Genomic DNA, 26153 nt, shown 5'->3' with positions numbered 1-26153 from the left:
CCTGTCAGGGTTGGTCTGCTTGGCAGATATGGCTCCGCCGCTTGGGAGAGAAACCAGTGTTCGGAGAGTCCAGGTACCTGAGCAGATGACTCCCGCATCCTCATGGTGCCCACAGTTGTGGACGGACAGGCCGAGGTGGTAGCACTGCCCCAGGCTGGTCTCGTTGCCCGCACACGACACGTCGTCCAGGAAGATGGGGCCAGAGCCATCACCAAAGAGACCGCTCCCCGGAGCCGCCAGGGCCGCCCCGCAGCCCAGCTGCCGGCACACCACCTGGGCGGCGGGCAGGCCCCAGAGGTCGTCGCACACGGTCCCCCAGGTGCCGTTGTGCTGGATCTCCACGCGGCCCTCGCACCTGCTCCTCCCGTCGGCCAGCCTCACCACGTGCAGATCTGCAGGAGCCAAGGGCCAAGCTGGCGTGAGCAGGTTCCCTTGATTCTCAGACGAGGCAGCATTCCCAGTTCGAGAATTCTACCCCGGCTGCAGTTTGCCGGGGTAGAATTACACATGCAGAGGAAATGGTACGATCTCGTAAAAGATGCTTTTTGTATCTGAAATTTAGCACAAACTACGTTTTTCCTCACTGGGCAGGTTCTTTACGGGGGATCCAGGCCGTGTGCCGGCTTTGTAGAAGACGCGTACATTTAAAAGTCACCTTCTGCCTTCATCCTCTTTCGGGTGTCATTATTTTTAATGTTGTTTCTTGAAAAATGAAAAACAATTCGGCGGAAAGTCTGGGGTTCAGACTTCACATTCCTAACCCAGGTCTCTCAAAGGATATTGTGAAATTCTCGGAACAAAATTAATTTCACTTTACTCGAATTTAAGAATTGTAAAGTAGTTATCGGAGGATGATGGCGGAGGTTGGGGGTTAGAACAGCAAGCCGAGGAAGAGAGGGCGTCACTACTGCAAGCAGGTAGGGCAGTGAACGGCCAGGTGGAACCGACTCCTCATCCAAAAGGAGATGAAATTAGTTCTTAGATTCTGAGCCCGAGAGATCCCAGCACTATGCGGGTCGGGGCCTTAATATAGGGCTTTTGGTGATGCTTCGAGGATGGGGGGATAGGTTGGCTCTCCTCGGGGAGGTCCCTACACAGGAAGAAGCCACCGTAATACCAGCTGGCCTCAGATGAGCACAGTTCTGTCCCACATGGCACTAGGGCTGTGAAAGTCACGTAGGCTACATTTCTGTTGGCCACAAATGGAGGGACCCCAGCCTCAGAAAAACAGCCCCAAAATGTAAAAATAGGAAAAGTACCTATTGGATGGAAAACGTGTGGCTGTTCCCCAGGAGGTGAAGAAACTATGAGCGTAAAAAGAGAAACAGACATCATCAGTACATTTCAAACAAACACAATGAAATCGTGTACTGTTCTTGACGCCATCAGAATCATGTGCATGTGCTTGCCTTTAAACGACCCCCTGCAATCTCTGATCAAATAGTTACCATTTAAAATGTGATGGTAGCTCATAATTGTGTATACATTATTCTGATATTCTGATTAAAATTTCACCTTCTGGAAGGGTGGAGGGGTCTGGAGCCCAAAGCATTGTCAAGGAAAGTTAAGGCTGATAAGGAGGACTCTGTACCGGATGGCTAGTCACCAGTCAGCAAATAAAATAGTGTGAACTCACAGATACCTGGACGTCCAGCTGCAGCATCTGCAGAGATAAGGAGGTAGGAGAGTGGTTTACCAATGGAAACCAGGGTGTGGAGTGGATTCATCATCACAGTTTACATGCAACACACAAGCTAGAGTAAACAATTGCTCTTAGGCACCAGGGCTGTCCCCTCCAGGTTCTTTCAGCCAGGTGCAGGTTGTATCACCTGCCAAAAACCCTGAGGTGGTGATTCTGAAGGAATCTGACTTAGTAACTAAAATACTGCATCACACCATCACTGAAATAGATAATATTCCTGACCACTTGTGGCATGTCGTTTGCTTGACTGAATGTTCTATGGGGAATGTGTTTTTTAATCCTCCCAATGACTTCATGAGATAAGTACCATTATTTTCTTTTATTTCACAAGCGATTAACCTCTGCAGACACTCAAGTCGAACGCCGTCACATATACGAAACAGCAGGCACGCTACTCTTCAGAGTTAGGACAGAAATCCGCGTTCCCAGGTTTAGGGGCAGACTTAAGGTACGGAGGCATTTCCAGACTCCGTTTGTAGATTCCAGGCTCGGCCTGGGCAGCTCCATGACTGGCCCAGAAGGGACCCACGCTCACCTGAGCAGATGACACCAGCGTCCTCATGATGCCCACAGTTGTGGGTGAACCAGCCGCCATGAGGGCACTGCCCCAGAGAGGACTCGCTTCCCGTGCAGTTGACGTCATCGAGGAGGACGTGGCCTGACCCGGGGCCGAAGCTGGCCCCTGGGAGGGCAGACACGGCCAGGCCGCAGCCCAGCTGCCTGCAGACCACGCGGGCATCCTCTACGGACCAGCCGTCGTCGCACACCGTGCCCCAGGCGTCGGCGTGGTAGACTTCCACTCGGCCCTCGCACCTGCTCGACCCATTCACCAGCCGCAGGCTCAGACCTTGTTGGACATTCCAAATAATGACCTCCATCAAGGCTCGTCCGGAAGGGCCACCGGAAGAGAAATGCAGGACTTTCTGGAAACTGTGCACTGACAATCGATAATAACAGATCTGCTCCCTGCTGCGCCTCACTTCATTTCACTGATTTGTGCCTTCGGTACTAGTGTGTCTTTTGAGGTTACAACTGGTTAAGAAAGAGGTTTGCTCCCCGGGCGGCTGGCCCAGCGACCCGCATCTCTGCACAGCTCCCCACTTCTCTTGGACTGTGAGCTGCGAAGACGTGGTTTCTGACACTCTCAGGGTTCACTGGATTTTTCATGAGCGGCTATCATGCACATACGGTAACGAGGGTGTGTGTAAGATTCTGTGTGCCTTTGCACATGTCGATCAAATGCCAACAACGATAGCTCATCTGCGCAGTACCCAGGAACACATATAGTCATGTATAGGAAGACATTCCAGAGAGTGTAAAGAACAGTTGTTATAGCTGACCCCCATGTTACAAGGGCAGCTACGAAAAAGAATAGAGGCCGGATATGCTCAGAACACAACCAAAGTGAGCTCATGGCAGAAATGGGTAGAGATCTGGGGTCGGCAGGGCACCCCTATTCACCTACCTGGTGCCAGCTTCCTAACCAGCCCCATAAGCCATTCTTGCATCCCACGGTTTCTTATTTCCTTTCTCTTTCCAATCATATTTTTTTTTTTGGGTGAAACCTGGATATTTCCAGCCCTTCCTCCAGCAACAGCCTTTTACAAGGCCAAGGCTGGGGAGGAAGGCGTGCTCAGCGAGGACACTTTCTCCCACAGTAATGCTGCAGTTTTGCTGAGCTAAAATTCTACAAAGGGAAGGAAATTGAAGGGAGAAGAAAAGATTACCTGTGTGTTTGGCCACCTCCGTCGGCTCAGGAAAAGATGCTAAGGACAGAAAAATGAAAGGAAAGAGTTATACACCATCTCAGATGTCGAACGTATTTAACTCTCGATCCACGTCAGTGGGCTCTCTGACCCGGTGGATCAGCTATAGTTTCTGAATTTAAATCGATCCCCTCGCCAAGCCATTTCTCTGCGGGGATCACTCCTTCCATTGCCCAAGTGGCGTGTCCACGGCCCCATGATACAAGCTCAAGAAAATCAACGCGTGGCGATTGATATTTTTAAAAAACATGTATTTTAAACTCAAGGACGCGTTCTTTGGGGATCACTGCTGTTTGGCATAACCTACTCTGGTGCTTCCTTTAACAGTTTGGGGTCATCTCTCTTTTCCCCCCAACTCTTTTCTGCATATTATCTTTTCCTCTTACAGACCCGGCCGGGGGAAAGCACTGACTTAATTTGAAATGTGACAACTATCGGGCCGATCACAGAGTCAGGAAAATGCTAGAAAGTGGTGCCTTCAGCGTCTTCATCTTTTCCAATTCTGCCAAGTAGAGAGTGAAACGCAGAGATGGATTGAGGCCGGCTGCGCTTGGAAGAGGGGGCGCGAGAAGGTCATGGCTTCCCACACCCAAATCGTGGGGCCCACGCGGCCGGCACTGCCTTCCCTACTCTGCCCAGAGAGGTATGCTGAACCCCGACATGGCCTCAGGGAGCAAAGGCTATGCTTCCCCTTTATCTGGATGAGGAAACTGAGGCACGAAGTCGTTGAGACATTCACAAGGCCCCACAGCTAGTAAATGATGAAACTGGGAAAACAAATCTAGGGCTTTTGGTCCCCAAACCGTACCCCACCCCACCTCGGGTGATCTTGTCAAGGCAAGTTACAATTAATCAGTTGAGGACAAGTGACATTACCTGAAGTTGGGTGACTCACGGTGGCCGACGGCGTAGAGCGAGACGGGGAGGCTACGGGAAACATACGTGGAAAGGTGAGGGCAGGTCGTGCCCTTTACCCTTAAACCCAAGAGGTCGGCTTGATTATTCGAATCAGAAAGGCACATGTCTGGGCATCTGAGAATGGCCTTGAGTGACCATGGTTACAAACACCAGCTGTCCTTGGTCATTGGTTTCATTTCTGTCCTGCTGCTGGCCACTGCAAGGTCATTTTGTAATTTTTGCCCTCCCTCGGGAAACCGTGGCCACAGCGATGGTTGCCTAAGTGTGGGGTGCCTGTCTTGCTGCCTGCCGCTTTGGATTTTACCTTCTGCGCGTGAGTCTTACCTCTCAGAGTAAACGTCACTTTGCAAAGGGCAGAACCACTTTATTGCAAGGACATACACCGGGTGGGAGGTGGGAGGTGGCAGGTCCAAGCGTGGGCGTGGCGCTGGGCCAGGAGCTCTGTGACCTTCCGTGCCTGACAAACCCCCGCTCGCTCTGCCCAGGGCCCTGGCTCTAAAACTCCCCACTCTCTAAGCCCCAGCCTTTTCCTCCGATGTCACGCTCAGCGTGTGGCTTCGGCCCTTGCTTTGCTCTGAACACGGATCCTGCCTGCCCCTTTACCTGTCGCCTCTCCACTCAGAACCTTCCAGTCCCCCCAGCCACTGTTCTCCCTTTCTTCCTGGTCATCGTGGCCAGGTCTAGCTGGTCAACCAGTCTGCCACTTCTCAGCCAAAACCGGAAGGATGTGGGATTAAACAGGGGCTTTTGACTCCAACTACTGAATTTATTTGCAGAAACTCAACTGGGATGAGGGGGTTGGACCAAAGAGATGGTTCCCAGAGGCCTGACTCATCGCTGGTGGGACAAGAGATCATTTGAGGTGGCGCATCTTCTATTTTAAGAGTTACATACTTATTACATTAAAATTTAAAGCTTTACATCAGCTCCAATCTGATTAAGGACGTGTTCAGATATACATGGCACGCATCGATTAGATAAGATCGTTCACTGTGTTTTAATTTTTGAACATTTTAACCCTGTGGCGTTGCTGCTGCTGCATTTACTTTTATGTGTTGTCTATTTCTGGCCAGCGATCCTGGCTTTCCACTTATGGTGGTGAGAGAAAGTTTGCTCGTGACGTGTACTGTTTAGTTGAAGAAAGGAGTCACGCGAAGGGAAGGCCTGAAACAGTCACGGTGTGGGCGGGAGGCGGGTGTGGCCGGGCTCGAGCAGGGACCCGCGGCCGAGGCACAGCCCAGGGGTTCCCTGCCGCCCTGTGCGCAGCAGGGAGCACCGCTTCGCCCACCCGCCGGCCTCAGCATCAGGCCCACCTGAGCAGACGACGCCGGCATCTTCGTGGTGGCCGCAGTTGTGGGTGAACCAGCCGCTGTGCAGGCATCGCCACAGTCTGTCCTCGGTCCCCATGCACTCCACGTCGTCCATGGCGATGGGGCCCAGGCCACGGCCGAAACGCGCCCGCCCAGGGGCCGACACGGCCGTGCCACAGGCCAGCTGCCCGCACACCACCTGGGCATCGCGCAGGTCCCAGCCATCGTCACACACGGTCCCCCAGCTGCCGTTGAAGTGCAGCTCCACGCGGCCCTCACAGCGGTGGCGGCCGCTGCTCAGCCTGAGGGCCACGTCTGGGAAACGCAGACACACCTGGTCAGACACACCTGGTCGCTGGCTCGGGCACCGCCCCTCTGCTGTGGCCTTCGAGGAAGACCGGGAGTTTCCTGTGACCTGCCCAGCTTTGGCGGGCTTCGCTCTCACACCGGGGAGGGGACCGCTGGGGGTTATGGTGGCCGGAAAGGTACTCTGGGTGTGATCTGTCATGTCATTGTGACTTGCGGGGAAGAAGGGGTTAAAGCTTTTTCCACAGACAGAGGCCAAGGCGGCCCCTGGAAGCCCCCCGTGATGTGGGAAGCACCAAGGACGTGGGCGCGGTCGTCGCCGCCCTGAGCGAGGAACGGCGTGCCGTGGGCAGGTGCAAAGCAACTGCGCACGGCTTTGAACGAAACAGGTGCCAAGACAGCACCAGCCAAGAGCCTCCCAGCAGAGGGCAACGTGCTCTGATGGCAGGTGTAGGCGAGCGCGTCACTCCACGGCGGTGTTGGGGGTCCGACCACTTTCTCCAGGTGGATCTTGGGGGTCAACTAGGGAGCACGGGAACCCCTTCTCAATCCCGAGTGCCCAGACACAGAGTCAGCCATCCGACCCTGCCACCAATACCAGGCAGGGCCCGGGGCCAAGGCGACCGGAGGACCTACCGGTATCGTTCTCGTCTTGCACGAGAGACTCGTAGGTGGCATAAAAGCCGACGTTGGTGATGATGGCGTCGCTGTGGAAGACCACCGTCAAGCGATTCAAGGAGGAAGTAAATACGGAGGTTGTACTGGAGCAGAATCTCCCCAAAGAAAGAGACTCGCTTTGTGGGCCATCGAAGATCTCAATGAAGTCGTACGGACAGCCATAGAAGCTTTCCAGCCTGTGAAGGGACAATGTTATTCAGACTCAAACCACTGGGGCTTTTACCCACGTAAGCGCGGCTCAGATTGGTTCGGGAATCATTCTAGAAAAGCCGTCCAACACCTGTATCTCTTCACTCGGATCAGAGGAAATGAGGACCCATACATAGGCAGTACGCATCTTCCTGATTCAAAAATCTTTTCTTTTCTACTGTTTTCATTCAGTTGTATTTTCTGAATATGTATTACAAATACAAGAAACATAATTTTCTATATTGACAGCTATTTGTCGAAAAGCACATTTTCTCCCACCCCTGGCTGGCTGCCCTCTCTCTGCATTTCCCCTTCCGGAGGCAGCTACAACCCACAATTCCTTTCGTTTCTTTCCAGAGATGGTCTATGTGCAAATGGCGGCTGCTATTTACCATTGTCCACGGTTTTCTTGTAGATCATTCCATAGGAACACAGCCTACAAGTGTGACCGCAGTGTATGGATGTACCAAAATCTATTTCATCCATGTCCTGCTGCTGGGCAATTAGACTGTTTCCAATCCATTGTCCCTGTGAGAATGTCACTGCGATCACCCTCGGTGCCATGAGACTTCACCTGTAGACCAAATTCCTGGGACTAGAATTGCTGGCTTAAAGGGTCTATTATCCAAACTTTGATCAATATTACCAAATGGGCCTCCAAGGCCTTCCTCACCTTTGAGCATTAAATATGGAAGTTGGTTCTTTTGCGGGGCAAGGCGCAGCAGGCAGAAGAACCGAGTAAGGAAGAAAGTGAGAGTGGGAAGCGTGTACTCACTTGACCACCTCGAATGTAAGTTTGACATGAGCCCTGACGTCCACTTGTATGTCCCAGGCACACACCACATTCGTGGGGTACTTTTTAGGGTACCAAGGGCTGGAGAAGGAGCCTGAAGCATTTGTGAGCAAACCGCCACAGTGGAAATTTTCGTCTGCGAGAAATAGTGAAGAAACCCCATCAGGAGGGGCGCTGGCCTCTGGCGGCTTCGGAGGGGTTCAGAGGGGACAGATTGGAGGGCACGAGCCAGGAGAGCTTGTCTGGTTACCGCGCTGCTTGGGCCAGAACCCCAAAGTTAGCCTTGGAGACCCCTCTGAGTCAATAACACCTTTTTTTTCTTTTTGTCAGATAAGACGATTATCTGTGTCCTGTCGGGCTTACAGGGTTTTGTGACGAGACGTGGCAGTGACATATGGGGGAAAGGGCTTCATGAACCCACGTGCACAGACAGGTGCGAGCATGCATTTAAATGAAAAGGATGTGAAGACGAGGCAGGCCACGGCTTTCTCAGAACAGCGTCAGAAAGCAGCCTGCATTAGGAGAGCGCTCGTATCCTGTGAGATCCTAGCTGAAGTCAAGACCAAGATCATGTAAAGCATCCATCTTATGGCTGAAATGTTAGATTTGGTGTGGGATTTGTTACAGCCCCTCCCTGCTGGCTTCCCACATGTAAAAGGAAGAAAGAGCGTTCATCCAGCTGTCGGGAGCGTTAAAATCGAAAACAAGGCACATATACACCACATGAAGGGTTTCAATAAAGCTGAAGTGCGTGTAGGCGGGCTGTCACCGGTTGAGTCTAAAAATATACAGAGAAAATGTAATACTGTGAGTGAGGACTTTTATCCAGAATACTCCTTTAAAATACCTAAAAATATCGACACTCAAAGCTGTGATTTCTCTGTGTCCCAGTGGACAGAGATGACTCCGGTTCTTTAAGAGTTTGGGCATTTGTACACCACGGGTGTGAATGAATGAAGGTTGATACAAATTGTTGGAGGCCGGCCCCGGGGTCTTCCCTTCCTTGCTCCCCCCGTGTCCATAGCCCGACCATCACCGCAAGCACTCAGCCCTCTCTTCACAGCGGAGAGTGGCTCGGAACCCCACTGGCCCAGAAACTGCGTTTCTGGTGCCTATAAACGCTCCTTACCTCCTACCTCTCTTCCTACCCTGTGTGGTGCCCCCAACCCCACCATTTTGTCAACACTAATAAGCTGCATTGCTCTTATACATTAGCAGCAGAGAATTTAATTAGAGCAGGCCCCAATTTCAGGATAAAAGAACAGCCAGGATTCACATATCTCCGGGGGCTGGCAAGGGGTTGATAGGTGTGTAAGAGCGATACCTGTTTGTCCTGCTGCTGACTGGCCATCGACACCTACTCAAAGATAGAAAAGAGAATGAGAGATGGGTTAGGTAAGACAATCGCATACTCTGTCAAAGAAAATCGGGTACTTATTATTATTATTATTATTTTTATTTTTTTATTATTATTATTTTTAGGAGCAAACGCATTCTGTTCCAGGCCGTTGGGAAGAAGTATCCAAACCATCCATGTTGGTTGGAGCTCAGCAGCCCACGCCCCTACCCGCTGGATGAGGGCCGCACGCTGCTTCTCACTAGGTGGCTCATCTAGTTGCTGGAAGGGCTAACACCGAAAACAAATAGGAAACATGGCCTGGATTTACTTTCAGGCGGGTGTGGGGCTAAGGAACTGTGGTTACAGAGCTGAGCTCAGCCTTCACACGGGGCCACGGGGGCGCTGCCGGCGCACGGCTGTGGGTGCTCTCGGACGTGCCTTTGTGGTCTTATCAATACGGTGAGACCAACGGTCCCCACTCTACTGAGGACCGTGAAGACCGAACGAGAATAGGAATGTGGCGCACCCTCTGGACACCGGCTGCTGTTCCCATTCAGGTTGTCACCAGCACCATGGCCCGTCTACCCAGGAGTGGGATGTCTGATGACACAAAGTCTTTATTTAAAGACTGTAACTTTTAAGGTGGGACCGTGACATTTTTCTGCACACAATTGAAGAGAAAGAAGACTAACTTTGAAACCAATTGATTTAAAAAAAATGGCTTGAAGCTCAGCGCTCTGAGTAATTGCCTGCTGGTGTTGACTCCTCCCTTCTCAGAGGCTGCTGGTGGGCGAGACTCTCCCTGAGGCGTGCGGTGTCCCTCGGGGCTCACCTAAGCAGATGGCGCTGGCATCTTCGTGGTGCCCGCAGTTGTGGGAGAACCATCCATTGTGCGTGCACTGCCACACCTTGGCTTCGTTCCCTGTGCAGCGCACGTCATCCAGCATGATGTGGCCGGTACCCCCGTCAAAGTAGCTCCGAGCCGGGGCTGACAAGGCCTCGCCACAGCCGAGCTGCTGGCACACCACCCTGGCGTCCGTCAGGTCCCAGCTGTCATCGCACACCGTGCCCCAGGTGCCATTGTAGAAGACTTCCACGCGGCCCTCACACCTGTGGCTGCCGTTCACCAGCCTCAGGGAGACACCTGGGGGACAGGACAATAGAGGTCTCCGAACTGTGCTGCTGTCCCTAAACTTTAAGACCATCTTCAGATAGAGAATGCCCAGAACTTGGGCACATTTTCCCATATTAGCTGTCAGACTCTTGATAGGGTGCCCCTCTGTCCTGATTTGCCTGGAATAGTCCTGGTTTATGACTGTCATAGAACAATGAATGCCTGTTAATTATTTGAGAGTCTTGAAAACTCTCAAAGGTATTGCAATTAGAGGAGAAATTACATGGTCACCCCAAAAATAATCCACTGAGAGCTCCGAGATGGCCACATATCCTGCTGTATAAATGTTCTGGGTGGTTCTTCTACTGAATTCAGCTGGGAGCAGGTGGGCTGGTCGTTGCAGTTGGAGATGGTTTTGTTACAGAAGGATTCGCCTACTGCACATTCCCTTTGTTTGGAGAAGAGGGAGGCTCTCATTTGCGTCCTCCATCCATAGCCAAAGCAAGACATGAGATTCAGCTACCTGTTTCTTTAGGCAGGATGTTTTAGTGAAAGATAGTGATGGTAAGGGGCAGAGTGGAGTGCTGGGTGGGCTGGGGGCTGTCAGTGTCAGAGTGGACGCCGCTCAGGATGTCATGAATGCAGGTGGCCTCCACAGGTCGCATGTAGAAAAGCGTATCCTCTCTTAAAGGGGAAGGACACAAATTAGATCTAAATTCCCTCCACGTAGGTATGAGGATACCTACCGCTCTCCCTCCCATCTTGATGAAGGCCATTGTACAGAGCGTAAAACCCTTTGTTGGTGATCATGGCATCACTTCTGAACACTATGGTCATGATATTTGAAGAGGAGAGGAACGTGAGCTCTTCCCCAGCACAGAATCTGCCCATGGAGAGTGAGGCGACTTGCCGTCCATCGAACACTTCGATGACGTCGTAAGGACACCCGTAGACGTCCTCTAATCTGAGGAGATAGCACAGGGTTAATCCCGCCACAGGAATCTGCAGAACTGTCTTACATAAAATCATCGTTTGCGCCGCATTCCTGCCAGAAACCGTGGTCATCGTTGCTACCTCCCCGCCACCGCGCACCCCACTGGTGGACCCGCCCCGTAAATGCTGCTTCAGTCTGCCCTCCTGCCCTTCTCTGTTGGGACTGGCCCAGGTCAGCCACCCTTTCATCATATCTCGCTTAGTCTATTTCGGTCTATTTCAAGATACCCAGCTGGTATCTCGGGGTTCACTCTCTCGCGCCGTCTTTCTTTCTGCCTCGAGTGTCTCCTGAGTGGCCCCTGACTCTATTCAAACTCTGCCACTCCCCGGGGTGGTGCCAAGTGTCTACTAGGTTCTCGCTGAGTGAAACTCTCACGAGACCCAGAGCCAAGAGAAATGGCGACAGCTGTAAAATATCCGAGGGCCTGTTGACTAGGACGCTTCCCTTCCATGTCCCAAACTGCCTGGTTCAAACCAAATGCTTTCGTGACATGTTTCAACTCACGCGGATGATCAGAGAAGCCGTCCCCGACCGCTCCACCTGATGCTGTCTTTGCCGCCTTCGCTCTCTCTCCTATTACCGTATATGTGTATGTTTGTTCTTCGTACACTTATCCACTTACCGCTAAGTGACATTGTCCATTGAGGTATTGGTTTATTTGAGTACTATTTGTCTCTCCACCGAGAATGTAAATTCCATGAGGGGAGAGATCTTGTCTGTCTTGGTCAGTGCTATCAGCCCGTGCCTAGACCAGGACCCGCCCATAGAGTGGGCTCAAATAATATCCGTTCAAAGACCATCAATATTTATCTAACATGATAAAAACATGAGATGTGCCCATTTGCATTTAAATAACAGTAAGAAGGCCTTGATGCGCGTAAATGCTCACTGTATAACATATCCATAATGGCCACAATTACACTTGTCCGCAAACTATTGAATTCGAAAACCTGCTTATTGCACAGCACACCTGTCCCAATAAAGTAAGAGCCAAGTACCTCAAAATAACCGATTTTTAATATTTTAAGAAAAAGTGATAACATTTGTGCGTAAGGTGAAAATAGCGTGGCAGTAACAGGTGACATCGCAATCTGGGAAACCATTTCATTAGGAAATAGGGCATGCTTCACTTAGCAAGAATGAAATAGCATGCTATAAATACGGATGTAATTTTTACAAATCAAGTGCAAAGCAAACCTCCATGGAGGCTTCATGCTCCTCACGAAGCAGGCTTCAGCACGAATTAAGGTTTTCGTCTCGGCACTATTGGCATTTGGGGTAGGATAGTTCTTTGCTGTGGGTGCTGCCTCGTGAGTTGCGGGATACTCAGCAGCTGCCCTGGCCTCCCCCCACCAGATGGCTGTGGCACCCCCCACCCCCACGGCGATCATCGAAAACGTCTCTGGACATAGGCAGATGTCCTGTTGGGATGCTATCATCATCTTTCCCAGTGGAGACTCACTGGAGCAAATAGTAGCTAACTTTATGTCCCAAGAAGCAAAAAAGCAAATATCAATAAACTTAGACTTAAAAACATCAGAACCCCAAGCCAGTGACTACGCCCTGACTCTAGGCAGCACATCAGACAGCTCCTTGGTTGGCGAAATTATGGTAGGATATTTACATTGGAATAATAACATGCAGGGGGCGTGGATCATTACAGCCGTTTTCCGGAAGTGATAAAATGGTACTGTGTCCCAGAACATTAGCACCGTGAGTTTAATAGATTTGAAATATATGGTACCAAATCTTCTCGTATTGCTTTCAACGAGTAACTGTGTGGGGAATAAATGAATGAATGAATGATAAATACACTTCGCTCTTGATGCAGTAAATCCACCCCTCGCTTCACTGTCTGCTCGTTTTACATTTGAAGGGAGCATTTTCCATTCAGATCTTTGACGGCTGTGGCGGATGCGCGCAGATGGAAAGCAGGGGCAGGGGTCTGGGACAGACTATGTGACAATGCGAGGGAGACAGAATGACCCAGATGTGACCCAGTGTGATGGAACCAGGGTTAAATATTATTAGGAAAAGTAGTATTTTCATTGAATTTACTCATGCATATGTATGTGTATGTGAATATATGTGCATTTAAATACACATAGAAATGGGGTGAAGTCTTTAAAAAAAATGAATGAGGGTTAGAGAAAGAAGTAGGAAGCACAAGGCACATAGGAGGCATGAATGAACCAAGGCTCTCTGTAGAAGACAAGTCTCAGTAGAGACGTGATGGAAAAAGGGGAAGTCGATTTGTGCGGCGTCACAGGGGAGAATGAAGAGGAGACGATGGGAATGAAGAACAGGTCTGGGTTCAGCTGGAGGGAAAAGCCGTGTCTCCAGATGGAGCCGGTGAGGATGAAGGGGCGAGGTTTTCGCGGTTAGTCGCCGCAGCGGAAGCTCAACGGCTTGGTGTCAGGGATGCTCGCGGAATGCTCTCTAATTGCATGGAAAGTTGAGTTCAATGATTAAAACACTCTCCTACACTCAGATGACCAGACGGACTTTCACCTGAGATGTAAAAGGACTGGTCACGTGGTGTTATAGGCTGGAGGCTTGTGTTACCGCAGTAGTCATATGCCGAAACCTCCCCGTCAAGGTGACCGCGTTAGGAGGCAGGGCCTGTGTGAATGGGATTAGTGCCCTAAGGAAGAGACCCGAGGAGGTTCCCTCGCCCTATCTTCCATGTGAAAAGACAACCATCTCTGAGAAACTAGTCCCTTACCAGACACCGAATCTGCTAGTGTATTGATCTTGAACGATTTCCAGCCTTTGGAACTTTGAGAAAGAAATTTCTGTTGTTCATTAAGCTGCCTGGTTTATGGCATTTTTGCCATAGCAGGCTGAAAGGCCTCCTTTTTGAGGAAAGAACGGACTCAAATCTAGTCCAGCATTTGAACAGAGAAAAGCAAAGCTGCTTACTTCAGGCTTGGTATCACTAACTCTATGTGGAACTTCTCAGGCAAGTGCACCACCCAGACACACTCCACGTTGGTGGGGTAGTTCGTAGGATACCAAGGGCTGGAAAAGGAGCCCGAGAGACTTGAAATTACTCCCCCACAAGAGTTACTTCCTCCTGGAAAAACAGACAAGAGACCCACGGATGGCTTCTTCGGACACGCACCTTGCATTTTCCCGGGTGTAGAATTTAGAATTCCACCAGGCTCAACAGCGAATCATACAATGGGAGAGGATCATGCTGGCATAGATACGGTTGTGGCTTGGCTGGTATGTGACTATACCTCTGGGAGGGAATGCAAAGGAGGAGGAAAGGTGCATGACAGGAGGCAGGACCTAACATTCATTGTCAGTGAGATGAGAAATGGGATCGGACATATACGTAGCAGGCGTAGGCTGTCCGGGCCGTACTTCAACAACGCCCGCCCCAGCTTCCTGCCCTGTAAGCTCGATTCGCCGCCCTTCGCGAGGGCTCCATCCCACCGGTTCTTCCCCGGCGGCAGCCAGGACAGACAGACGTCTATTCTGCTTTTACGAATTATCAAAGTGATTCCATCCTTTACGGGTTATACCTTCATTGGAAGAGAGTTACCTTGTGGTAGGGAAGCCTGAGGAGCAGCAGCTGCGAAATTCAAAACCAGAGGCAGTCAGGACAGAGCTTAGCACCGTGAAATCATCTTATCCTCATGCAAATGAATGAACCCGCCACCACTCGCAGGCAGAGGCGGGGGAATAACGCTCCGCTTCCCACAGGTCCACCTCCGCAACCCATGCCCAGCGGGCAGCCACGGGGGCCGGCGATCTCCGCTGGGATGCCTTTGGGACCTGTATTAAAGTAGGTACGAGGTCCCTACCAAGTGTCCTTTCAAATGCATCATGGTGGTGCCAGCCCACAGAAGGGACAGCTTCTCCCCACATTGCCCAGCCCTAGAATATTGCAAGGTGCACCCCTGACCTCCCCCTTCTCCACACCCAGGCCCCCGCTGAGGGCGGAGGGTGGCAGCAGCCACAGGGTAGGTGTGGGGAGGAGGCTGGTTTTGGGGGTCAAGGGCACCAGTGAGCAGGGTAGTGGGCAGCTGGGAACCTGTCCCGGGGGGCAGGTGGCTGCAGGAGGCAGGACCACACGTACTCTGATAGAGCTGGAGTCTTGAGGTTGGGAGGCCACGGTCACACACTGACTCTGAGTAGGCGCCAGATGGAGGCCCACCCCTTCTCCACTCTCGTGGTGTTGGCTAAGCCAGGAGGCCCTCGGGGGAGCCCCGATGGGTTCGCTTCCCATCGCCCGGCTGCTCTCGACCCTCCGGGAGCGAGTCTGGCTTTCAGCGCATCTGTATTTACCCGCGTGCTTTCACTTCCTGACCCACGTCCCCGAGAGGCAAACCTTTCCACCTCCTCTCCTCTCCCTGTCGGTCTTCCTCTCAGCCACCGTGATGGAAACGTCCTTCTCCACCCACCTCCTGCCCCTCCTTGCTCTGACTCGAGAGGAGAGGCTCGGATGCCAATTCATTTGGGAGATATAGCTTTGAGCTCGCTGTCAAAGCCACCGGTTCTCAACATTGGCTGCACACTGGAATCACGCGGGAGGTTTTAAATAGAACTGATGACTGATGTGACCCTAGCGGGTCTCACGTGACTGGTCTGGGGTACAGCCAAGGCATCGGGAATTCTAAAAGCTCCCTGGGAGATTCCAGTGTCCAGGGGGCTGTCCACCACTGTCTAGGTTAGGACAGAGGTTAGACGTCTTATTCAATTTGCAGGGATATTGGAAATTCACAGTGTCCAACCTACCTGGGGGTGTAGGAGTCACATCTGGAGACCAGTCCCCAGCATCTGCATGTATGAAAAAAGGTAAATTTAGGGAATCGAAATTAAATTCTATGAAGACAAAGAAGTCGTTTTCTAGTGTGGGCAGGTCTCAGGCAGGCAGGCTTCATGTCACACAGCAGCGCTAGACCTGGGCATGGTTGAAGAGAATGGGACCCTCCAATAGTGTGGCCCTGGCGTGTTGTGTTTGCAGAATGGAGTCAGGCTCTCAGCGTTCTCTGTCAACCTGGCTGAGGGACATTCATCCGTCAGGCCACTGGCCTTAGCTTCCCGAGACCTGCTCTGTGCACACCCTCCACCCATCACTAGGAAGCCGCTGGCTGAGAGATGCAGCCATGGGAGGAGAGGCTACCTGAACAGATGACGCTGGCGTCCTCGTGGTGGCCACAGTTGTGGTCTGACCAGCTGGAGCTAAGGCACAGGCCGAGGTGGTCCTCGCTCCCCGAGCACTGCAGGTTGTCCAGGAGGATGTCTCCAGAGCCCGGGCCAAAACGGGCATTCCCAGGGGCGGCGAGGGCCCGCCCGCACCCCAGCTGTCGGCACACGACCTTGGCGTCATTCAGGTCCCACAGGTCGTCACACACGGTGCCCCAGGCCCCCCGGTGAAAGACCTCCAGGCGTCCCGAGCACCGTCCGGAACCGCCTACCAGCCGCAGCTCTGGTCCATCTTCTAAACAGAATGGGATTTTATATTTTGAGTTTGGGACATTTTAAGTAGGAAGAATTTTTAGCATTCACCTTTAGCAAATAAATGCAAGGGCAAAGCCTTAAGGCTGTCTTGCTCCAGTAACAGGTTGGGCTCCAGGGCTTAAGAGTGAGGTGGGGGAGGGGTTGGAACCCAGCTCTGTTGCTCCCTTGCTGTGGAACCTTTGGCAAGCTTCTCCATCAGTCTCGTAGCTGCTAGATTTTCCCACTAAGAGTGCCACGTGGGCAATTGAAATAAGGCTGTTCATTTCCACAGGGAAAAGCTGTATTCTCTGAAGGGTCTTGTGCCTGTGCCTGTCACTACCGAACACGTGGGAACTGTCCAGAGTGCTGAAATCTAGAAACCAAAATTTCCTGAAGAATCCACTTCCTTGCACCAGCTGCCCAACCTCAGATCCTAGACTCACCCAAATGAGAAGCCTGGGGACTCTTTCAGCTATGGCCTTGTGGGCTGTCATTTCAGAATCAAGTGCAAGTTGCACCCAGCAAACATACTAGCTCCCAATTACAGAGCCTCGGATGCTCAGGGTGGTCTTTCAAAATTCATCCCAGGCATCTGCTAATAGGGGAGTCCCTCGAATTAGAAAATGGGTCTCTCATTTAAACACCAAAAAAACCCCCCAACTTGACGCCTCCTACCTGACTCTCCTTTGCCTTGTGGAATCACATCGAACAGAGCATGAAAGCCGGTGTTGGTGGTCACAGAGTCACTTCGGAACACCACTGTCATGATGTCTGAGGAGGAGAAGAACATCACAGCTGTCGGGGCACAGAACCTCCCCAGGGAGAGGGAGGGAATTCTGGGGCCGTCGAAGATTTCGACTGAGTCATAGGGGCATCCGAGGATATCTTCCAGTCTGCGGGAATCAGAGTGGAGGGCGAGCAGCAGGTTAGAACTTCCTAGATCTTACGGCTTAATAAAGTATGGCAATCATAAGGTTACACATTTGAATTATATTTTAAATTGCACATTAATGTATAAAATATCAATGAACTTTTTTTCAGATGTCTTATCAGAAGTCTTATTTTCTTCGAGGAGCACGTGAGACCTATGGGTACGACTTAGTAACAGAAATTTTTAAAATCATAATTTTAGTCAATCGCAACCTACGTGGAACATCGGGGAATGCTCGGGGACACTGAGGATCAATTCTTAGCAGTCAAATTATCAGCATGTAATCGACATCACAGCCAGATGTTCCTGCCTCTATATTTCACAACATTTTCCACACCCAAATTCTTAGGGAGAAAAAAACACAGGATTTTAAAATAAAAAATGTCAACGTATTTAAAGAGTATTTGCACCTTGGTGATAATTCACAAGGTATGTGTACGGGCGGTGATTTTGACAACTGCTAGCGTGATAGACTTTGGAGGTGTGGGTTCAAGGTTTTCGTTTCCTTGTAGGCTATCTGTATCCTTAGGGTTTTAGTCAACAAAGTTAACATGTTTCTAGAATATTCTTTGGCATAGGGCATATCTCGCTCCCTGCATTTCACAGTGTCGTTGTGTTTGTGGCATGACGTGCATTATAAATAAGGAGAGAAGCTTTGTGGTGAAGCCCTGGGCTTTCCATGTCAGACAGACATGGAAGGTTACCCTTGGGCAAGTCAGTGAACCTCTCTCAGCCTCAGTGTCCTCATTTCTAATGGGGACAATTAGGGCTGTAGTGATGCCGGAATATGGCAGAGATTACAAAGTACATAATCCAGAGTGCGGTCACATGGCCAACACTAAAAATATGTCAGCTCTTATGGCATGGAGAGAAAAATGGCGGTGACTTTGGAAAATTTATTCTCTTCGTGTCAGAGATAAAGCAATGACTCCATGGTCTCCTTCTACCTTGTGGCAGCATTTAGAAAATGCAGGGCCCATGGCCGGAGTAGCGGGCTCATGTGTGCATGTGGAAAGCCTCTTACTGTTTGTTTAAAATTTAGAAAAAGGAAAAAGAAAGTCTAAGAGGATAAATAATGTACAACAAGGGCAAAGCTGGTAAGGAGAATTTTTTGTGGTATTTTTTGAAAAAATAAAATAAAATTTAAAAAACTATCAAAATAAGGTTAAGACAAATATGTTAATAAATCACTTACTGATTTTTTTCAAGCTAGGAGTTACTCTTTGGAGAGCACTCCAAAATTAACCCGAGCTTCAACTTAGAAAGAATTTTGTGTCTTTCTGGTTTGACCCCTAAGGGTTTCCCATCAAAAGAAATATCTTTATTATGATTTCACAAACCAACATTCTTATTCAGATAGTCTTCTCTGAGAAAGTTGTTTTCTTACTTCAGACTCAGAATCATGAGTTTTATGCGGAATCTTTTATCCACATGGATCTCCCAAACACACTGGACATCTGTGGGGTAGTTGTCTGGGTACCGCGGACTGGAAAATGAGCCGGAGAGGCTAGAAATGACCCCTCCACAAGAGGTGCGCCCTCCTGAAACAACAGGAAAAAGGACGTCAGGACGTGTCCATGTGGTGTCACTGGCGTGATCCCAGCAATGACAAGCCCCTGCCCAGGCGCCTGCAGCAGTCGGTTGGACCGCAGTCTGCTAGGTGGGCACGCACAAGGCTGTCTGGATAGATCTCCTAGGAGGGAGAATCCCTTCAAAGCTAATTCTGGTGAGTCAAAAAGTGTTAGTGGGTGAGAGTCCCCTGACTTTCCCACGCCCCCTACCGTCTGATAAAGAAAATACTATATTCGTCCTGTCTGTTTACTATTTCTTCCCTCTTTCTAAAGTGGGAGGACTTGTGCTTGCTGGGAGAGAGGCAGGGTAGATCTCACGAGAGGTTGCGGAGGAGAGACTCAGAGACAGAGGTGTAACAAGGCTGGGGAAGAGGAGAGTTTGGGGAGGTCTGGGGAACGGAAGGCTCTAGAACCGCTTTGTGGTCTGATGAATTGGCGGCACAGGGAAAGGGGACGTTGTGGACCATTTTGGGAGATCACGACTGGAACTTCCTCTTAAGTACATTTTCATCACTTTTTCCGGGTGGACTGTTTCCTTTAACTCAAAATCTACCAAGACTGGAACTTGGTTTTTAAGTTCTTTTAGCCTTAGGAATTCAGGTTGTTTTTTTGTTTTGTTTTGTTTTTGGTATTTATAAGGGTTAAACAAGGCAACGGTGAGACCTAATTCTTCCATATTAGTTGTCTTACTAATATTAATATAAAGATACATATGCATGTGTGCATTTAAAGTAACATGCCACACAAAAAAGCAGAAAACTTAGAATCATCATTATTTGAGAAAATTTGAAAATCCAACTTGCTTTATTAACCTTGTCCCTAAATTATTAAGTTGTTTAATTTTCTTTTTCCTTTCCCCACTGTAACCCTCCCAGAATCCCATAGATTCCTGGTCCTTCCCACGATAGATGACAGGAAGCAGTGAAACACCCTGTCATCGAAAGTTCTATTGTTAATTGCATTTGTAGGTTGTAATAATTAGGGCCAGGTCTGACTGACACTGAGCCCCCTGGGACGTGGGCTCCCTAACACCTGTGTACATGGCAGGGGATGGTGGGCTGGTGCCCGTTGTGGGTGCCCACTACAGGACTATATCCAGAGAGGGCAGGCTGAGCATGACCAGATGAACTGAGCCATGTTCTCCTCAAGTCTCCTGTCCCCTTCCTGCCTACTCGGACCTGGGCAGATCCATACACCCCCTTCCCAGCCCGCTCTTTTGGTTAAAAAGGTCAGTATTCATAGGCATTAGAAGGCCTAAGTCCATGTCCCTTGGTATGTCCCTGTGGTGAAGACCGAGGGTTTTCTCCAGCTGAGGTCCTGACCGCTCGGGCTCCTCACTGAAGGGGCTGTAACAGGACCGGCATGGGCAGCCCCTTGCTCACACCGTGACGCTTTCTTTGTTCCATGTCCTGGGCACATTGCCCAGCACCTACTAGTTTGGCATCGAGTTCCCATTTCAACTTAAGACAAGTGATTACCTGTTACGTGATTCTGAGATGCCGTGGAAAGACCTGGAAGGAAAAAAAGAGATATGATGATATCCAGAGGAAAAATACTTAGTCTCAGCTACAGGTTTGCAAAATGCAACAGGTTTCCTTTGAAATGTCAGTGTACTTAATGCAAACAGAAAAGTCCGAAGGTGCTGAGTGAACCTTCTCTACGATCCTGTGGCAGATTAAAAGAAAATCACAAATTCGTGGTCATGTCTCCTGTCATGGGGTGGGGTCTAGGTCCCCTCCCTTAAAGGCTCTGTGACTGCTCTGATTAATCGAATGTGATGGACATGACATTGTGCCTTAAAAGACTGGCAGCTTCCACTTCCTGTCTCTGGGAACGCTGGCTTCTCCCAGCTTCCTGAGCCGCCTTGGAAGAGGTCTGAGTGCCCTGCTGGAGAGACCATGCGAAGAGGCTCTGAGACCCATGGAGAGGAAGATGGCCCTGACCGAGCTCACCGGGCCAGCTTTCCCCACCAAGGCACCAGGCATGTGAGTGAAGCTGTGCTAGAGTCTCCAGACCAGCCACCAGGTGAACACCCCCAAGTGACTGCTCAGTGCAGTGTGGAGCAGAAGCATCTCCCAGCTGAGCCCTCCCCAAATTCCTGACCCACAAAACTGTGACATATAACTACATGGCTGTTGGTTTAAACCACTGTGTTTCAATAGAGCAGTAGATAACCAGGAGGGTTCCTCTCGGTCACGTGGTCTTCTTCATTCTCCTGTCCGCCACATAATTTTCAGCTTAGCTGAGGTACAGAAAGTGAGAAGACTACAGATGAATGTCCATTTGAATGCCCACTGCCGTTGACCCTAACCATGACCTTTACCCTTCTCATTCATGATCCCAATCCATGAGGCTGCCTGGCCCCTAGGGACACCAAGAACACATCAAGGTTTTCTCCAGGCAAGTGCCCAAGAGAGATGCTTTAGCCAATAGTTTGTGACCTGCGTCTGCTCTTTGAGGCTCTGTGGGGACAGCCAGGTGCATTAAAAGAGCAAGAGATGGCGCTTTAAAAATTCCAGCTTGCTGCTTTCTCATTGAGTTATCTTGGGCCAGCTTCTTGATCTCCCTAATCCTCAGATGTGAGGATTAAACAAACCAACTTACGCTGAAACACTAGCATCGCGCCCGCTGTCATGCAGAGGCTCAGAAGTGTGTGCTGCGAAATGCCTCTTCATTCACCTTCGGCATCACTTCAGACTTTACATCGCACGCATTGGTCTGATTTTTCTATTCTTTGGTTTATATTGCGGATGAATATTATTCAATCATTAAGTTATAAAATCTTCGAAAACAGGCAAAAGTCCTAAGATCCTCGAGAGTGTGTACTTAGGGGTCAGATGGATCAGTGTCAAAACATGGCTCCACCATAAACTTGCAATCTCAGGGAAGTTACTTAACCTTTCTGCATCTCTAATTTCTCTTCTGTAAAATATAATATAAAATACCTTTTTTGTAGGATTGTCTTGAGGATTACCAATAATCTGAGCAAAATGTTCCCCCATCTTCACACTAGTTTCCCTGGTCTTTGTGCAGCCAAGGGCCAATGAACAGGTGCAGTAAATAAGATTGGTGGTCAAAGGCAACAACATCTTGGGTTCAAACCCACTGGCTAGTCCTGGGTACATTACTGACTTGCTAGGTCTCAATTTACCTACCTGGAGAATGGAAATAATCAAAGTACTTATGTCAAAGGTTATTGTGGGGATCGAATGAGTTATGTATATGAAATACCCAGAAGAGTGTCTGGGTTTCAGCATTTATAGGTATTTGATGTTGTTGTTGTTGTTGTTGTTGTTGTTGTTGTTGTTATAAGGTTGCTTAGATTAGGAAAAAAATGTGGACATACCTGGAGGTGTGGGAGGAGGCAGGTCTTCGGCATCTGGATGAATAAGGAGAGGGGAGAGGTCATTCTCTTTAGTGAATTCAAAGCGCGGAGGAGGTGGGGTGACAGGGGCGTGGTTGGGGGATGAAGGGGAGAGGACCATGGTCTTTCTGGTCATGGGACCAAGGCACCAAAACCGCCCCCTGGGCAATGCCAGCTTTCCTGTGCTGGGTCCTTGGGGTGCACAGCAGCTGGGTTGATGCTGCCTCATGGCAACCAGGACTGGATTACCTGCGGCCCCTCTAATGCAGAATAACCTGGATACTGGTTAAAATGCAGATTCCAGAGGCTCTTTCTGAACTGAGGTAGCCGTAACCTCTGGGGTCAGGTGCTGGGCTCTACAGTACAATGCCCCAGGTGGGGCTGGTGCACATGGACATTCATGACTTCCCGTGCACAACCTGGAGCTGCCCACGGCAGGACGTGTGTCTGAGCCCAGGGCCCGGCACAGAGTAGAAGCTCGAGGATTGTTTGATGAAAAAATGAACATGTGGATAGATGGATAGATGGATGTTTGCAAATTCCATCTGGGATGCATAGTTTCAAAATGCCTTCATCCATAACATCTGAAAATATTGCCTGGGAGGGGAGAGACTACCTGAGCAGGTGACACCGGCATCCTCGTGGTGGCCACAGTTGTGCTCTGCCCAACCCGAGTGGGCACACTGGCCCAGGTAGTGCTCCGCCCCGGCACACTGCAGGTTGTCCAGGAGGATTTCTCCAGAGCCCGGGCCGAAGTGGGCCTTCCCCAGGGCGGACACGGCCCGGCCGCACCCCAGCTGTCGGCACACGACCTCGGCTTCGTTCAGGTCCCACAGGTCGTCACACACGGTGCCCCAGGTGCCCTGGTGGAGGACCTCCACGCGCCCTGAGCACCGGCCGGAGCCGCCCACCAGCCTCAGCTCTGGCCAGTCCCCTGCAGACAGAAATGGAGTGTGAGTCCCCAAAAGACCTGCCTGGTGTCCACCAGCACCAGGCCTCGGAGGCCAACAGACTACAGGTTTGGGGAGGTACATGCTCTGGTCTTTAGCCTTGGAGTTTGCCCATCAAACTGTGTCTCTTCAGCCAGTCTAATTTTATTTCAACAGTATCGAATGATTACCTTTTCTTTTAGTTACTGATAATACGGCAATAAACCACAGAGCTATGGTTCCTGCCCTCAGGGAGCCGACAGTCTACTTATGAGCCAACTGTATACACTAGCACAATGCACCATTCCCCATCATGATAAATGCAGAAAAGATCAAGAACAAGACGCTCTAAAGAGACTAATGTGGGGTGTCGGGGGCTGCACAGTGAGAAGGAGCTGGTTGGGCACGGAGTTGGGGAAAGGCCTTTGAGCCAGAGGAAAAGCACGTGCAAAGACCCTGAAATGCCATTTCACTCCTGCATGTACCTCTAACAATCATGCAGCCACGATCACATGTAAAAAAATGGAGTGATAATCCAAACGAGACTTTTAGATGACATCTCAAGGGCGTGAAAATCTCTGTGGCTTACAGAGGGTAGACTTAGAGCTGGAAGAAGAAACAGCCTCCAAAATAATAAAAAACAGTTGCTATTGAAGTCCCATGAAAAAAAAAAGTGTGACCTACCTGAACTATCAATAAGTGACTCTGCAGCATCTGTTTACATGGAGAATAAATAGGTCAGTATTTTTCAGAAATTCTGACTTTACATAACTGAGGACAAAGATTTTCATTACATCTTTATAAGTATTTATTGATCTGATACAGGAAAAGTCCCTTTAAATAACACAGTACGAGGAGAACCAGATTAATCCATGGCCCTAAAAGAAATCTGTGTGGATGCTGGTTTGCTATGGCATCATGAGAAAAAGGCCAGATGTGAAGGGCACAGGTGGGGTGACAAGACTTAGACTATTGACTTTGTAGCATCTGAGTTTCACCCCAGGAAGTTTTGGGGGCACCTCAGATTCAATCATTCTCTAGAAGGTTGAACCTTGGGAATAACATGGGGCCTGGAAGGTTACTGTAACGAGTTTAGACGTGCCACGCACAAGACACCACAAAACAAACAGGTGGACAAATGAATGCACAACAAACAAGGCAACAGTTATAAATATGTGCCTCGAATTAAAAGCCACAGGTAGCAGATGCTGACCTACGACTGAGCTGCTTCTCACATGGGCAGCTCTAGGCGACCTGTGCCACTTCACATGATGGCGACTGAGTCTTTCAAATAACAGCATGTGTTATGACTGTTAGTTTACCAACATGCATTATCAGAAAGGGTTATTATTAGACATTCCAGAAGTGACTAAGTTAGTCTAGCTAATTGTTTGCACAGAAGTCCAAAGTATTTTAAAAAATCGTCACAAAGCAATTAAAAATTGCCATTTTAGTCCACTGAATTCCTTAGTGTTGTGATTGAGGAAAATGGTAGTAAAAATTGCCAAGTGTGCAGCCTCCAGTCAGGGACTATGCAAGTACTTTAGAGAAGATAGCTCGAATCCGTCAGCCCTCCTGCAAGGAAGCGATTAGTCTCCCAGTTTTACAAACGAAGAAATGGAGCCTCTGGGACTTTAAGCATTGCCCAGTGCGGTCTGAGCATTAGCACCAGTGCTGAGATCCAGACTCGGGTCTTTCCAGCTCTGAATCCTTCCTTAAACTTACCACACCAGCTGCCCTTTGAATGAAAGATCTTTCAAAGCTCCTTAAAAATTCCCATAATTCAACATGTTCTTTGCCCACATCCATATTCAGTAAAGCACAGATACCTTTGGTAATTCTTACTACTAAATTAGAAAATTAGGTTTTATCCTTAAAGGGAACCGTTTAAATCTTATATATTTAACCAAGTTAGAAGGGATCAAGCAAAAATCAAATGCTACATGTTCGAGGACCCTGTCTTGCCCCTGGCTGACTCTGAATTCTAGCAGGGTAATCCTGAAGCATTTGGGGACTGGCAGTGACCATCTGAAAAAGGAGAGGCTACCTGAGCAGGTGACACCGGCATCCTCGTGGTGGCCGCAGTTGTGCTCCGCCCAACCCGAGTGGGCGCACTGGCCCAGGTAGCGCTCCACCCCGGCACACTGCAGGTTGTCCAGGAGGATTTCTCCAGAGCCCGGGCCGAAGTGGGCCTTCCCCAGGGCGGACACGGCCCGGCCGCACCCCAGCTGTCGGCACACGACCTCGGCTTCGTTCAGGTCCCACAGGTCGTCACACACGGTGCCCCAGGTGCCCTGGTGGAGGACCTCCACGCGCCCTGAGCACGGGCCGGAGCCGCCCACCAGCCTCACCTCTGGCCAGTCCCCTGCAGACAGAGACCTGGTGACCACTGCCCTCTGGGGACATTGCATATTTCCCATGAGCTGGTTGAGCTCCCCACCCCCGCACTACTAATACGGATGGAGAACTAGTTAATCTCATTAAATCATTAGGATTGTCAAAACAACATTTAACTTAAAACTCCCATTAATTGAGCAGCTACTGGGCCAGAGGGATGTGCCAATCTGTTTTGGCTAAATGCAGAAAAACATTAAAGGTAATTTGCACAGTGAATTGTGAAGTGCTTTTGTGTGTGTGTGTGTGTGTGTATGTGCGTGCGCGCGCGCGTGCGTGTGTGTGTGTTCCTTCACCTTTATAATAACTCGAGAAGTTGAGCAGAAGTGTATTGATATGCTGAGTTTATCTGGATAGAAACTGACAGTTGGAGAAGTAAAGCAATTCACCCCGAATCCCACATC

The 26153-nt window shown here is 49.9% G+C and overlaps 1 protein-coding gene across 1 annotated transcript in view; it reads right to left on the bottom strand.

Moving 5' to 3' along the window:
* Positions 1-26153, bottom strand: part of LOC107512978 (deleted in malignant brain tumors 1 protein) — a 132925-nt gene that overhangs the window by 18528 nt on the left and 88244 nt on the right. The window contains 20 exon segments of the mRNA XM_036223323.1: positions 78-392; positions 1260-1304; positions 1643-1663; positions 2238-2585; positions 3531-3550; positions 4374-4395; positions 5700-6011; positions 6639-6856; positions 7645-7798; positions 8987-9019; positions 9834-10145; positions 10862-10876; positions 13414-13461; positions 16229-16561; positions 17236-17453; positions 18879-19032; positions 20541-20573; positions 22409-22441; positions 23043-23468; positions 25403-25720. Coding sequence (XP_036079216.1) covers positions 78-392; positions 1260-1304; positions 1643-1663; positions 2238-2585; positions 3531-3550; positions 4374-4395; positions 5700-6011; positions 6639-6856; positions 7645-7798; positions 8987-9019; positions 9834-10145; positions 10862-10876; positions 13414-13461; positions 16229-16561; positions 17236-17453; positions 18879-19032; positions 20541-20573; positions 22409-22441; positions 23043-23468; positions 25403-25720 — 3378 coding nt within the window.

The sequence above is a fragment of the Rousettus aegyptiacus genome, unplaced genomic scaffold (genome assembly GCF_014176215.1).
Source record: "Rousettus aegyptiacus isolate mRouAeg1 unplaced genomic scaffold, mRouAeg1.p scaffold_m13_p_6, whole genome shotgun sequence".
NCBI lineage: Eukaryota > Metazoa > Chordata > Mammalia > Chiroptera > Pteropodidae > Rousettus > Rousettus aegyptiacus.
The sequence above is the reverse complement of the archived record's forward strand: the minus strand, read 5'-3'. Positions and strand labels throughout refer to the sequence as shown.